This window comes from Amblyomma maculatum, chromosome 2 (assembly GCF_055883805.1).
Source record: "Amblyomma maculatum isolate TAMU_Amacu chromosome 2, ASM5588380v1, whole genome shotgun sequence".
Lineage (NCBI taxonomy): Eukaryota > Metazoa > Arthropoda > Arachnida > Ixodida > Ixodidae > Amblyomma > Amblyomma maculatum.
This window is the reverse complement of record NC_139345.1, coordinates 179,758,761-179,771,697: the sequence shown is the minus strand read 5'-3', so window position 1 is coordinate 179,771,697 and position 12,937 is coordinate 179,758,761. Positions and strand designations below refer to the sequence as shown.

Sequence of the window (12,937 nt, the reverse complement as noted above, 5' to 3'; positions counted from 1 at the left end):
TTGCAAAAAAGCGACTCTAACGCCTTGCATTAACAATTTCACTCTCTCACCTTCGGTGATTTTAGGGTCGGCGCGACGGAACAGGCGCTTCATCTCCTCTACGTATACCAGGACGGGCTCGTTTGGGAGTTGAAGTCTTGATTGGAGGAGGGCCCAAGCTCTTTCCTATCGGACAGAACTTGCAAAGGCCATCAATAACTCTGCTTTGAGTATCTCCCAATCCTTTAAAGAAGTCTTGGGATTTTCGAACCAAACTCGGGCACGTCCTTGAAGAACAAAGTAGACTTGCCTGAGTTTCGCAGCAACGTTACAGCCGTTGAATTCTGCCACACGGTCGAAAAGGTCCATCCAATCTTCCGCATCTTCTTCCGGTCGTCCATGGAAGCAGGGGGGGCTTACGGGATTCGACCAAAACAGCCGGTGCTCTAAGCTGGGCCATTGTCAGCGTGAATGCCTTCCGAGATCGAAGGGGTCCGCCAGCAGACCGTGTTCAGGTTGGAGCCATTGAAGCCGACGAGTGGTTCGGTGACCTGTTGACTTTTCCTCCAGGGTAACAGGACCAAGGCTGGGGTCTTCGCTTGAAGGATCAAAGGCAGCACATCCACCAGATGTCACGTATTGGTGACAAGGCCGTTGACACCAAAAGAAGACACAGGCTTAATGGTACTGAAATTAATTCTTATTGGGTCTGACTTGCGCCCGCAAAAGAACAAAGCAACTCGGCGGCGGCGATAGCAACAAACGTACTCGTCGATTGTCGAACAAAGAATGCCCGTCACACTCGTCAACGCTCAATTTAAAGGCTGCTCAGAACAATCTAGATAACGTCGCCAAGTGCTACTAGCACCATAGAGAAAGAGATTGGTAAAGAGCGGACACTCCCATAGGGCCCAGCGGCACATTTGACTGTAGTGCACCAAGCGGCCGGCGGCAACTACTTCCGGTCTTGATGAAAGGCGCGCAATTTCAATGCTAGCCATGCGCTGTGCCTTTCCCTGCTTTTTTGGCGCATTATTTTGGTTTTAAATGGTCTGCTAGTGTTTCTATTATCAGCATGCATAACAGGAAAAATAGATTCCCAGTCCTCTAAACTGGACATCAACGCAGCTGCGCCACAGCCTTTGCAAAACAGTACTGCAGAAAAGACGCCAAGTGCTTTGTGAAATGAATTTATTTTGCTGCATATAAAACACAAGAGATGCAACAGATGTAGGCGGATGCATTGACAATACTTGACACACATTAGGAGATGTGCACAATACAGAAAAATAAAAATACACAAGGTGAGAAACAGCACTTAGGTAGAGACAAAAAATAGCATAACTGATTTCCGAATTATTGCAAATGATATGTAACAAAACAGGCATTATACATAAAATACACAGTCCCTGTCGCGGCTACCGTAGCAAGGGTAACTTGTATTGTCCAGGGCAGAGAGGAGTACTGACGCCTGAGGGAAGGCTACACCATTCACTCGTCGCATCTGCCGCGCTTCGGCTGCAGTCCCGTGGGTCCATGCAGTGCTGTTGGAAAAGGAATGAACATGATGCAGAAGGTTGCAATGAAATGTAAGGCCACTGCACCGCGCACACATCTGTGCATGTGGGTGGGTACTGAAAACTTGGTGAGAACAGAAAAGCTGTCATTCGTAAAATTGATACAAAAGCTACTCTTGCAACGTAGAGGTAAGATAATGCAGGCTTTCTGAAAATGCATTTCTACAGAGCGTGAAATAACAGCCACTAAACAATATTCCTCAAGAGCACTGAACAGCTGAAGCAGTGAAGCTTACCGTATAATAAAACATTTTTCACTTTAACGTTGTCCCGTTAAATATAACGAGACACCACGCAAAACTAGCCGTTCGCAAAACCGCGGCCTGCGAGCACGCCATGTTGGCTTGCCTTTCATACACGACTTTGTGAAGCGCATACCGCCGTACTGAGCTAAACTGCCTGAAATACACGAAGTTTGACAAGAAAGTCAAGAATTAAACGTTTCTCACTTTACCGTTGCTCTGCTAAACGCGACCTTTAGCAAAACTAGCTGTTCGGCGAACTGCGTCAGCATGGCCGCACCGGCCGGCGAACACGCCATTTTGGCGCAACGGCGTGCCTTGGTGCCTTCACATGCCACCTTGTCAAGCGTGACGAGCTAAACTGTTCGAAATGAAGCTGCTTCCCGGGAACACAACATATTACACCTCGCCGTGGTTGGGAACCGCCAGAATTACGGCGTAACGAACTGCGCCTGAACAGCCGGCGCGCCTGTTCACGAGCTGCGAAACTTATTGGCACCGGCCGGCATGGTCAACGTAAACTGCTTGAAATTCAGCGTAGTTAAGCAAAAAACGTTGCTCAACTTGCCGTCGTTTCCAACCACTGTCGTTCCGCGCAGCAGCCCACGAGAGGTCTTTGCCGCACAAGCGCGGCGAGGCACGAGCACACAACCGCTCCCTTCGACAACTTCTTGTCGTCTGCTCTGGCGGGCTACCGCTGCAGCGAGTGCCGTAGCGCGCGCGTCCGCGCATGCGCACGTTGGTGCCGCCATCCATCAATCGGCGGCAGCGCAAAAAGTCGCGCGTCATTTCCTGGGGCCAGTTTTCGCCGAGTGACCGCTCTTTACCAATCTCTTTCTCTTTGCTAGCACAACCTGGAACATTTTAGAAACATAAGCCAGTGATCGGAATTTTCGAGACAGATCTGGGCGCATGTTCGTGACAAAGAAAATGATAACGCGTCGTATCGCGACAACTAGTATGAACAAACACGGGTACAGAATTGATACGCGTGCCAAAATCACAGTGATAAGACCGCATACCGGCGGCTGTCAAAAAACAACGAATACAGTTTTGAAGGTTTCGTGGCAATATCTCGAGTGGGTGCAAAACATGTATAAAATTTGACCATAATGACAATGCATTAAAGGTGTACGTTTGTAATATAAAATTAATTTGTTTTAGTGCATTTCAGGTCTTTCTCTATGTTAAAAAATATTTTTGAAATCTGTCGAAAATCGTAGACCTGGAAGTAAGCTTCGAGCATATTTCGAATACGCGAAAAATGCATATGCTTATTCTGATTGTATTCAGAAGGCACTTTTGTAAATATCAAATTTCTTCGTGTGAACTACACTTCAAATATTACTCCACACTGAAATTTATTTTCAATATCTGCGATTTTTCCTTCAGCATGATATCTCTGTCGCAAGTAGCGTCTAACTTGACGACCAGTTCGATGCTACTTTAAACGAGTAATCGAGTGACTGCGCTCAAAATATGGCGGTAATAATGGTTAAGGAGCAAATATGTGGTGCATAATTCTCATATTTAGCGCCACATTGACATCCGCCAGGGATGAGGTCTATTGCTGCAACGATGCCTTATTGCTCCCGCTACGTGCCATAAAGTTTCCACACGCACTTACACAGACGTTAAGAACGGAGAGACAAAGTTTAGTTATTGGGACGTTAGGGAATAATACTCATTTGTGTTTCTTTTTAGTCGGCTCTGAAAATGCTTCGTGTGTTTTTATTTTATCACAACATTGATGAGCATTATTCTGGTGAATTTTAGGTGTGATCTTTCCTTTTCGAAGAGTAAATTCTATTTCATATGTATTTGGATAGTATTCCAAGCATGCTAGAAATACACTTTTCGCATATTATTTATGTACTTTCTGATAGCACGAAAAAAGTTGATTAGTACATTAGTAATGCTTTTAAAGTACATTTTCAGTCTAATGTTGAAACATTTGTCATCATCCCTGCATAGTAGTTAGGCCTAACTTTATAAGGAATATTTTTAATATATTCGAAACACACTAAGCGGCCAAGAATCTATATTTAACATGTCTGAGAAGTATACAGTGTTGTACTCCTAGTGCAGCACCACCTAGACTACTACAAGGCCTATGCAAGCTTTTGTGACTTCATCGTAGTGAGATCATACTGAAAGTCGGCTTCACCCTACGCGGTTGCTTTTTTTTTTTTTATTCAACGTTGCTGTGGAGCTACCTCTTGAAAATTTTGGTGCTAGTGATGAAGAGGGTTATACATGTGTTACCTGTGTTATCTAATATTACCAGTCTTTTAAAGTATATCAGAAGTTTGACACAATCCACCTGGCATTTATTTCAATGGCAGAAATGAAGTTGCGATGAAATTTTCACCTTCATTCAGGTTTGCTTAAATAAACACTAAGACATGCAAAAAAGTGATTTGAGAGCACATTTATTGTTAGATGGATAGATAAAGCTAAGAATGGTGGGCAGAAATATTACTCAGAACGGTGACCTTTACGACACTCGGTGTAGCTTGTCGTGAATACGAGGTCGCTTTTACGGACGTGCTGGTCACAAAGCTGTAACGCAAATATAAAAAAAGCTGCTTAAGCTCGGATTGCCATGAGATATATTAACGCAGCGAAGAGCTAACTCGGCTTTAAACCAGTCATTTACTACGGCAACTACGATCACGTGGCTGCTAGCGAAATAAATTGTTTTCATTAGAAACTAATTTAGGAGTCAAAACAGTTTTGTTCTGCACTCAAAACAGGGCTAATGCTACTCTATTATTAGTAGCTGTGCTGTCTAAATTGTGTGCTGTATATGGGCGCGCCTACGCTTGAATACCTGTCCTAAATCAAATAGTGGTGAAAAGCAGCACTAGTATTAGGAAGAAAACAAGAACGCTTTCTTACCACATTGCACTTTATCGGTAATAAGCTTTTCCACGGCACAGCCTTTGTCCACGCTGCATTTTGAACCGAGTCCTGCGGAAACTTGTGCACTTGCGCTTTGGATCTATTGCCATAGTTTGAACGACAGTTTCGAGCACAACAGTCCCCAGACATTGTATATACCTTGCTCGCAAGCGCCTGTGCAGCACGGATTAGAAACACACAGCAAACACAGGCTCAAAACACGCACATTCAGGCCGAGTCGTTCCTGGGGAGGAATTCTGTAACACTCAATTTCGCTCTCAAGTTGTAGAGCGTGACGTCAAATTGGCGCGGTTTTCATGTGAGCTTGAGACGTCAATTGTGACGGATTACGAAATCGACCAATTGCCTGTGACTCGTAGCATGACTCCGCCCCTGAAGTCCCCGTTCCGCGGTCACGGCTATTGCTACACACTTGTCGCAACGGTAGCCGAGGCCAACAAGGGACAATGAAACGGCGCAGTTAATACGCAGTAAATAAAATATTAAAGATTTATTCTGCTGAGGAACTGTATTTACAACAAAGTAACATCAAGTATAAGTATATGTGTTTTATGAATTGCAATTAAATTCGCCCCTCAGTAACTTTTTGTGTCCACGAGGGCACGCTGATGGCGTCAAAGAGTGCACATGGCGGCTTGGCAGAAAACAGCTGATTCCTCGGCTAGTTGCTATTTTTTGTGCGTCGCCTAAAATCAAGGTCCTATGCGGATGTCGTGAGTAGCTGGAAAAATCCGATTGAAGACAACGAAGGCTACTAACCTGCAGTGATCAGCGTGGTGAAAGCGTTTGGCCCGAAAATCGACTAAGTCATCAGCCTGCTGAAGAGTGTCAGTGTTGTCAAACAGTGCTTACTATCGATGACAAGAACGACGAGTGGGAGGTATGTGGTCTCCTGTTCTGTTTGTTTAAAAGAAAATACAAGAAGAACATGAAGGCTACACTACTGTGTCTGCCGACAGAGGAAAATTTGCATTTGCAGTAAGGCAGGTGGCAGCTACTATGCAAGAGCTGGCAATCGCAGTGTGGGAAACGAGATCTGACACACGACCCTCCACCACGGACTCCTTGTGCAAGCCACGGTGACAGTCACTCCTGTGCTTTGCAGCCAGCTGACTTCGGCCACATCGGGCTCCGTTCCTGATATTCCGTTGATGTTTTGATGTTGCTGATGTTGACTGTTTACTTTCTATAAGGTACACAAACTGGGATGTTAATGCTTCGTTTGGTGTATTCGGAGAAGGAAAATACTTTATTCAGAAATTTGTTATAGTGACCGAGGAAAGGACGAGCTTGTGCAACCAGGTCTGGGCAGCGATGTGTAGTATGTTGTATTTCGCGCAGCAGGCAGTGTGTGCTAGTGGCGCATTGTTGGAAGACCTCCCTCTGACGTTGTAACTGTTACTGTCTGTTCATGTTGAATGGTTTCCCCCCTTTCGATGGGAAAGGGTGGAAACGGTGGCTGTGCCACAACACAGTTCTCTAATCCGTTCGTGTTCGCCATGCAGGTGCTCTCGCCCCTCATCGTCTGCGTCATGCTCCCTGGCATGTTTTGCGCTCCCTGGTCGAGCGCGATCGAGCATGTGCCCCTGCACGACGCAGCTTACGGAGGTCCCGTCAACAAGGCAACCAAAAACGCCCCTTTTCCTGCAATATCGGCTCAAAACAACTGGATCCTCAGACCAGATTGGAAGGCCCCATCGTCAGCGACTACATTCAACATGTCAACTATAAATGAACAGCGACCGTCACCGGCACTCTGTGGGCTCGGTGGCTGTGCCACAACACAGTTCTCTAATCCGCTCGTCTTCGCCATGCAGGTGCTCTCGCCCCTCATCGTCTGCGTCATGCTCCCTGGCATGTTTTGCGCTCCCTGGTGGAGCGCGATCGAGCATGTGCCCCTGCACGACGCAGCTTACGGAGGTCCCATCAACAAGGCAACCAAAAACGCCCCTTTTCCTGCAATATCGGCTCAAAACAACTGGATCCTAAGACCAGATTGGAATGCCCCATCGTCAGCGACTACATTCAACATGTCAACTATAAATGAACAGATACCGTCACCGGCACTCTGTGGGCTCGGTGGCTGTGCCACAACACAGTTCTCTAATCCGCTCGTCTTCGCCATGCAGGTTGGTGGCCATTACAGTCTCTTTTCAAAGAAAACGAGTAATCGTTTTTTGGTGCAGCTCCCGAGCCCTCAGTGCTGCCTTGTTATCAGTGTTGAGTGTGTTCACGTTGTTCATTCTTTGTTACTGTCGTGTGGTGATATTGAGAGCAACCCCGGTCCTGACAAGCTAGACATTATTCTTGACGAACTAAAAAAGATGTCTTCTGGCAAGACCAAATTAGTAACTGAAGTGCAGGAGCTTAAGAGCCAACTTCTCTCAATGGACCAAAAAATGGCAGATTTCACCACCCGTCTCAGCACTTTAGAAACTAACTGCGGAAATCTGTCTACAATGTGCACTGACCTAGAAGCAATCCAAACCACTACGACCGAAACGACTCGCCTAGTTAGTTTGTTAGAGGCTCGTCTGGAAGACGTCGAAAACCGCTCCCGGCGAAACAACTTAATTTTCTATGGTTTACCTGATACCAACCCCTCTGAAACCTATTCGCAATCCGAAGAAATAATCACTCACCACTGCTCTCAATACCTTGATATCCAGTTAAGCCCAATCGAAATTTAACGTGCTCACCGCCTCGGAAGACACTCTCAGGATCGGCAACGCCCGATTATAGTCAAATTTACATCCTTCAAAACAAAAGAATAAGTTCTTTCCAAAGGTCCAAAGTTCAAAGATACAGGCTACAGCGTAAGTGAATATTTTTCGCGCCGCGTCCAGAAATGCCGAAAACAGCTTATAGCTTTTGCTAAGGCAAAGTCTGTGTCTTATTCCCTGCGGTTTAAAACGCTGCATATCGGCCCAAAACGTTACATTTTCGATGAAAGTTCTGAAACTGTTAAAGAAATATCTTAACAATCAACTCACCCCTGCCGGCCACCGCATTATTCCCCACCTACTCCTCGTGCCAACTTTTCCATCCGCAGCTTCTTGCCGAAACGCGATATCGTGTCAAACCTTATTTCATCATCAGGCAGCGATCTACTTGTATTAACCGAAACGTGGTTGAACAGCGATATGACTCAGAGATCTTGTTTGATTTGCCAAATTTTCGTCTTTTTCGCGCCGATAGGAAAGAAGCCCGCGGAGGGGGAGTTCTAATTGCCGTCAACGAACAGTTATCATGCTCCGTCATCAATGTCTGCTCGGACTTGGAAATACTATGGCTCATGTGCCGTGCTTCACCCCTGACACTTCTAATTGGGGTGTGCTATAGACCACCTCGAAGTAGTCCCGACTTTCCTCGCAAGCTTCACAACATCCTAAATCAACTGGTTTCAAAGCACCCTAAGGCACATATCCTCCTATTTGGGGATTTCAACTACCCCACTATCGACTGGAATAGTCAACCTCGGCCCATGGTCAGTCAGGAAGAGTCGAGAGAATTCCTTGATGTCTGCCTTAATTTTAATTTGACCCAGTTAGTATCTGAACCAACACGTGTCGCAGGAGAAGCAGCTAACACTCTAGACCTCATTCTGACCACTCATCCAGATAGCTTAGAATCCCTTACGTACCTCCGCGAAATCAGCTACCATAAAGTAATTCATGCCACTTTCAGCTTTACATCTGTGTTAAAAGAACCTTCCCGGAAAACTATTATGCTCTACGACAAGGGAAACTACAAAGCAATCAGCAATGAATTAAATAACTTCTTGTCAATGTTGGAAACGTCCTTTCATAGCAGAAGTGTAAATGAAAACTGGACACTCTTCAAACATAAAATAGCTGACGTAACCAATAAATATATCCCGACGTGCAGTTTTAGGAAGCGTAATCAGAAACCGTGGTTCACGAAAACACTAAAAAGACTCGAAAATAAGAAAAAACGCGCATTTCGTACAGCGAAGCGACAAGGAAGCCCAAATGCGTGGGTAAAATATCATGAAGTTGAACACTTGTACTTGGCCGCGGTTGTTAAAGCTAAGCGCTCCTTCTACGAAGTCGACATACCAAAAATGATAGTCGATAACCCCAAAAAATTCTGAAAAGTGATAAACCCAAAAGAAACGCGCGCGCTATCACCCTCACTAACAATGCCGGTGTTACAATGACTGATACCGAATGTGCAAACGCCTTTAACGCTGCTTTTTCGTCCGTTTTTACTGACGAACCGGAATTGCCCTGTTCTACATTACCACTTGTTAACACCACAGCCATGGAACCCATAACTTTCAACAGTAGCGGAATTTCATGCATAATTGATAAAATAAAGAACTCATCCGCTACCGGCATAGATGATATAAACTAAAAAAATTTAAAGAACGCTAAACTAGCTTGCTCCAGTATCCTTTGTGTACTGTTTACATAATCATTGTCTGAAGGAGCCATTCCTGACGACTGGAAAGTGGGGAAGGTCGTTCCCATCCACAAAACAGGTACTACTGATTCACCTCTTAATTATCGCCCTATTTCATTAACAAGTGTACCCTGCAAATTAATAGAACATGTCATTTACAGCCAAATCATACAATTCCTAGATTCCAATCACTTCTTCCATCCGTCCCAGCATGGATTTCGGAAAGGATTTTCCTGCGAAACTCAGCTAGCCATTTTTCTTCATGACATTCACGCCAACCTTGACACTAACCTACAAACTGATGCCATATTCCTAGACTTCGCTAAGGCTTTCGATAAAGTACCCCATCAACGCTTGCATCTCAAGCTCTCTCAGCTGAACCTAGATCCAAACATCATCGCGTGGATTAAAGAATTCCTCACGCATCGTTCTCAGTCTGTCTTTATTAATAATCAGCCCTCCCACCCGCTTCCAGTAACCTCCGGCGTCCCGCAGGGTTCCGTTCTCGGTCCTTTGTTATTCCTTATTTACATTAACGACCTACCCTAGCATGTATCTTGTCATATCCGTCTGTTTGCTGATGACTGCGTTATTTATCGTTCAGTCACTAACCCCTCTGACCAAGAATCCCTACAGGCTGACCTAAACCATATGCAAAACTGGTGTTTGCAGCAGCTGATGACACTCAACCCTAACAAATGTAAGTATATGTCTTTTCACCGCCGCCGAATTCCTTTTGTTTTCCAGTACACAATTTCTAACTCCTCTGTCGACCTCGTCCAGTCGTACAAATACTTAGGTATCACCATATCTAACGATTTATCCTGGCGTCTGCATGTGACTAACCTGATATCATCAGCTAATAAAACACTTGGCTTCTTGAAACGTCACCTGCGGGATGCCCTTCAACATGTAAGACTACAAGCATACATTTCACTCATCAGAACTAAACTGGAATTCGCATCGGCCATCTGGAACCCTCACCAAGCATATCTAACAAACGCCCTCGAAGCTGTGCAGAACAGGGCCACCAGATTCATTCATTTCTCGTATTCATACGACGTTAGCATATCATCTCTAAAATTGCAATCAGGTCTATCTAACCTTTCTGCTCGCCGTCGCACTGCCAGTCTCGTCTTATTTCACAAGTTTTTTTATTCGCCACTCAGACAAGAACCCTACATCTGCGCACCCCCGCCGCGCAGATCCCATCGCATCAGTCACCCTCTTCAAGTTTTGCGCCCACGTGCCCGTACCACTGTTTTCTCTAATTCATTTTTTGCCGAGTAGCAGCTGACTGGAACTGCCTTCCCCACGATATCGCTGCCATCACCTGCCCTGGAACATTCATGACTGCTTTGAACACCTGTACTTCATAAAAACCCACCCCTTATGTAACACCCCGCAAGGGGTCTTTAAGGAAAATAAAGTGATGTGATGTGATGTGATGACGCAAGCTTGGTGCGCGATGCCGGAGGCGAGCTGGTGAATCTGCTTAATTTCCGTAGTCTTATTATAAACAAGGGGCCCACCAGAGAGGTGTGTAGATTACCTCGAAGGCGAAGAATGTGTGCTAGTTTTGAAGTGCCATCATGGAGTCCGTGTAGTGTTTAAAAAAGATGTTCATTTTACACACATTCTTCATTCTATTACTCTTTCGTGTCGTGTATATTATGTACAAACCGTTTCAATTCAAACGCCAGTTTGCTCAGAAGATGGTATTTCTGGTTATTTGGTCAAACTGACTTGGAAAATAAATTCAAAGGTCAGAAGTAGGTGATGATTATGTAAAGGTGTACTTATCACATGTTTATGGTGCATGAAAGAGCGCTGAACAAGAGCTGAGGGGGAGCCACAGTTTGCAAGCTGAGGTTCCTCCTGAACCCTTGTTCAGTGCTATTTTGTACTGAGTAGCCATTTTATTTTTCTCGTTCTACCATGTTTATGGTGTAGAAACATTTGAATGCTCATGTTTTAGCTGCGTCTACTGTCTTCAAGCTGTTACTAGAATTTTGTAATAATTCCGAAATTATTCTGGGCACTGCAGCCTAGTATTTGCGCACCATTATCCTAGCAGCTGTTACAGCAAGATATCTAGTAGTATGCCATCCAGCTGGCATTTTTATCTCTGATATGTAAGCATTTCGCACACTGCACCATGCATACAGTACCTATTTGTATAGATAGCTTCAATATTGTAACGGGTATTGAGCCAAACGTCCAGGCAACGCCCTGAGCCTAGAAGACTGCCGAAGTCCGAGAGCGGTCCGAGCAGCGGTCTGAGCGCGGTTCCAGGCAACCAACTTCGTCGTCTACGCCAACTAGCAACCACTTCATCGTCTACGTCAACTAGCCACTGATTGTCTCCGCTTCGTCGTCGACTATAGTGTGTATCACTGCCCCCCTCCTCTGTAGCATCGACTTAATGCGATGCGGTGCTACTAGGAAGACGTCATCGAAAGGGTGCACTAAAGTGTCACAAGGACCCAGCGGCGTTGACGAAAAGTTCAGTCACGTACGATCATGATAGGGCTTCAGCCGAACCACGTGCACGACTTCAGGACGCTGTGGCCTTCGGGATGGAGCTGAAGCTACGGGAACAATGGCGTAGGTGCCTTCACTGATACGGCGAACAATCTCGTAAGGGCCGAAGTATCGGCGCTGTAATTTTTCAGATAGGCCGCGATGACGAACAGGTGTCCAAACCCAGACGAGGTCGCTCGGCTCGTAAGTGACAATTCTTCGGCTGAGGTTATACCGAGCAGAGTCATTCCCCTGTTGTCGGTGGATTCTGAGGCGTGCTAGTTGCCGCGCTTCCCCAGCACGCTGAACAAAGATGTCGGCGTCAAGTTCGGCGTCAGAGCCGCAAGAAGGACTAACTGGCATCATGGCATCCAACGGCGTGCTCACTTGGCGACCGAAGACAAGTTGGAACGGGGTCAGTCGCGTCGTCTCTTGAGTGGCGGTATTGTACGCGAAAGTTATATAGGGCAAAATCGCATCCCAGGTTCGATGTTCTGCGTCCACATACATAGAATTCATGTCGGTGAGGGTGCGATTGAGGCGCTCCACCAGCCCGTTGGTCTGAGGGTGATACGCGGTCGCACGTCGATGGCTAGTGTGAGTCAGAGTCATGACCAACCGGATTAGGCGAGCCGTAAAAGCTGTTCCAGGGTCCAGGATTACCACGGCGGGGGCGCCATGACGTAGGACAATGTTATGAACGAAAAATTGAGCAACTTCGGCTACAGTACCTTTAACAAGGGACGCGGTCTCTGCGTACCGTGTTAGGTAGTCTGTCGCGACGACTACCCAACGGTTGCCAGACGAGGACTTCGGAAAAGGACCGAGAAGATCCATGCCCACTTGATGGAAAGGGGTCTTCGGCGGAGCAATAGGCTGAAGAAATCCAGCGCGGGTTTCAATGGCGGAGACTTGCGACGTTGGCAGTCCCGACATGAGCGTACATAAGCCCGCACCTATGGGAATAACCTGGGCCAATAATACTTTTGACGAATTCGTGCAAGTGTACGGCTCATCCGCAGGTGGCCCGCGGTGGGTTCATCATGACAGGCACTCAATATATCTCGGCGCAACTCGGAGGGCACAAGGAGAAACGTCTCTTCACTGTTAGCGAAATTTCGCTTGTAGAGCACGTTACCAAGCAGAGTGAACGTTTGAAGCCCACGATGAAAAACACGGGGAATACGGGCGTCGACGCCCTGCAGATACTCGACGAGTGGCGCTAACTCTGGGTCCATTCTCTGCAGCTGCGCCATTGGGTTGTAC

General features: G+C 46.2%; 1 protein-coding gene across 1 annotated transcript; it reads left to right on the top strand.

Moving 5' to 3' along the window:
- The first annotated feature begins 6,454 nt into the window (after positions 1–6,454).
- LOC146200527 (uncharacterized) lies at positions 6,455–7,508 on the top strand. The gene has a single exon (XM_084592957.1). The coding sequence runs from the start codon at positions 6,535–6,537 to the stop codon at positions 7,411–7,413; it is 879 nt and encodes a 292-aa protein (XP_084449083.1). The 5' UTR covers positions 6,455–6,534; the 3' UTR covers positions 7,414–7,508.
- The last annotated feature ends 5,429 nt before the right edge of the window (positions 7,509–12,937 follow it).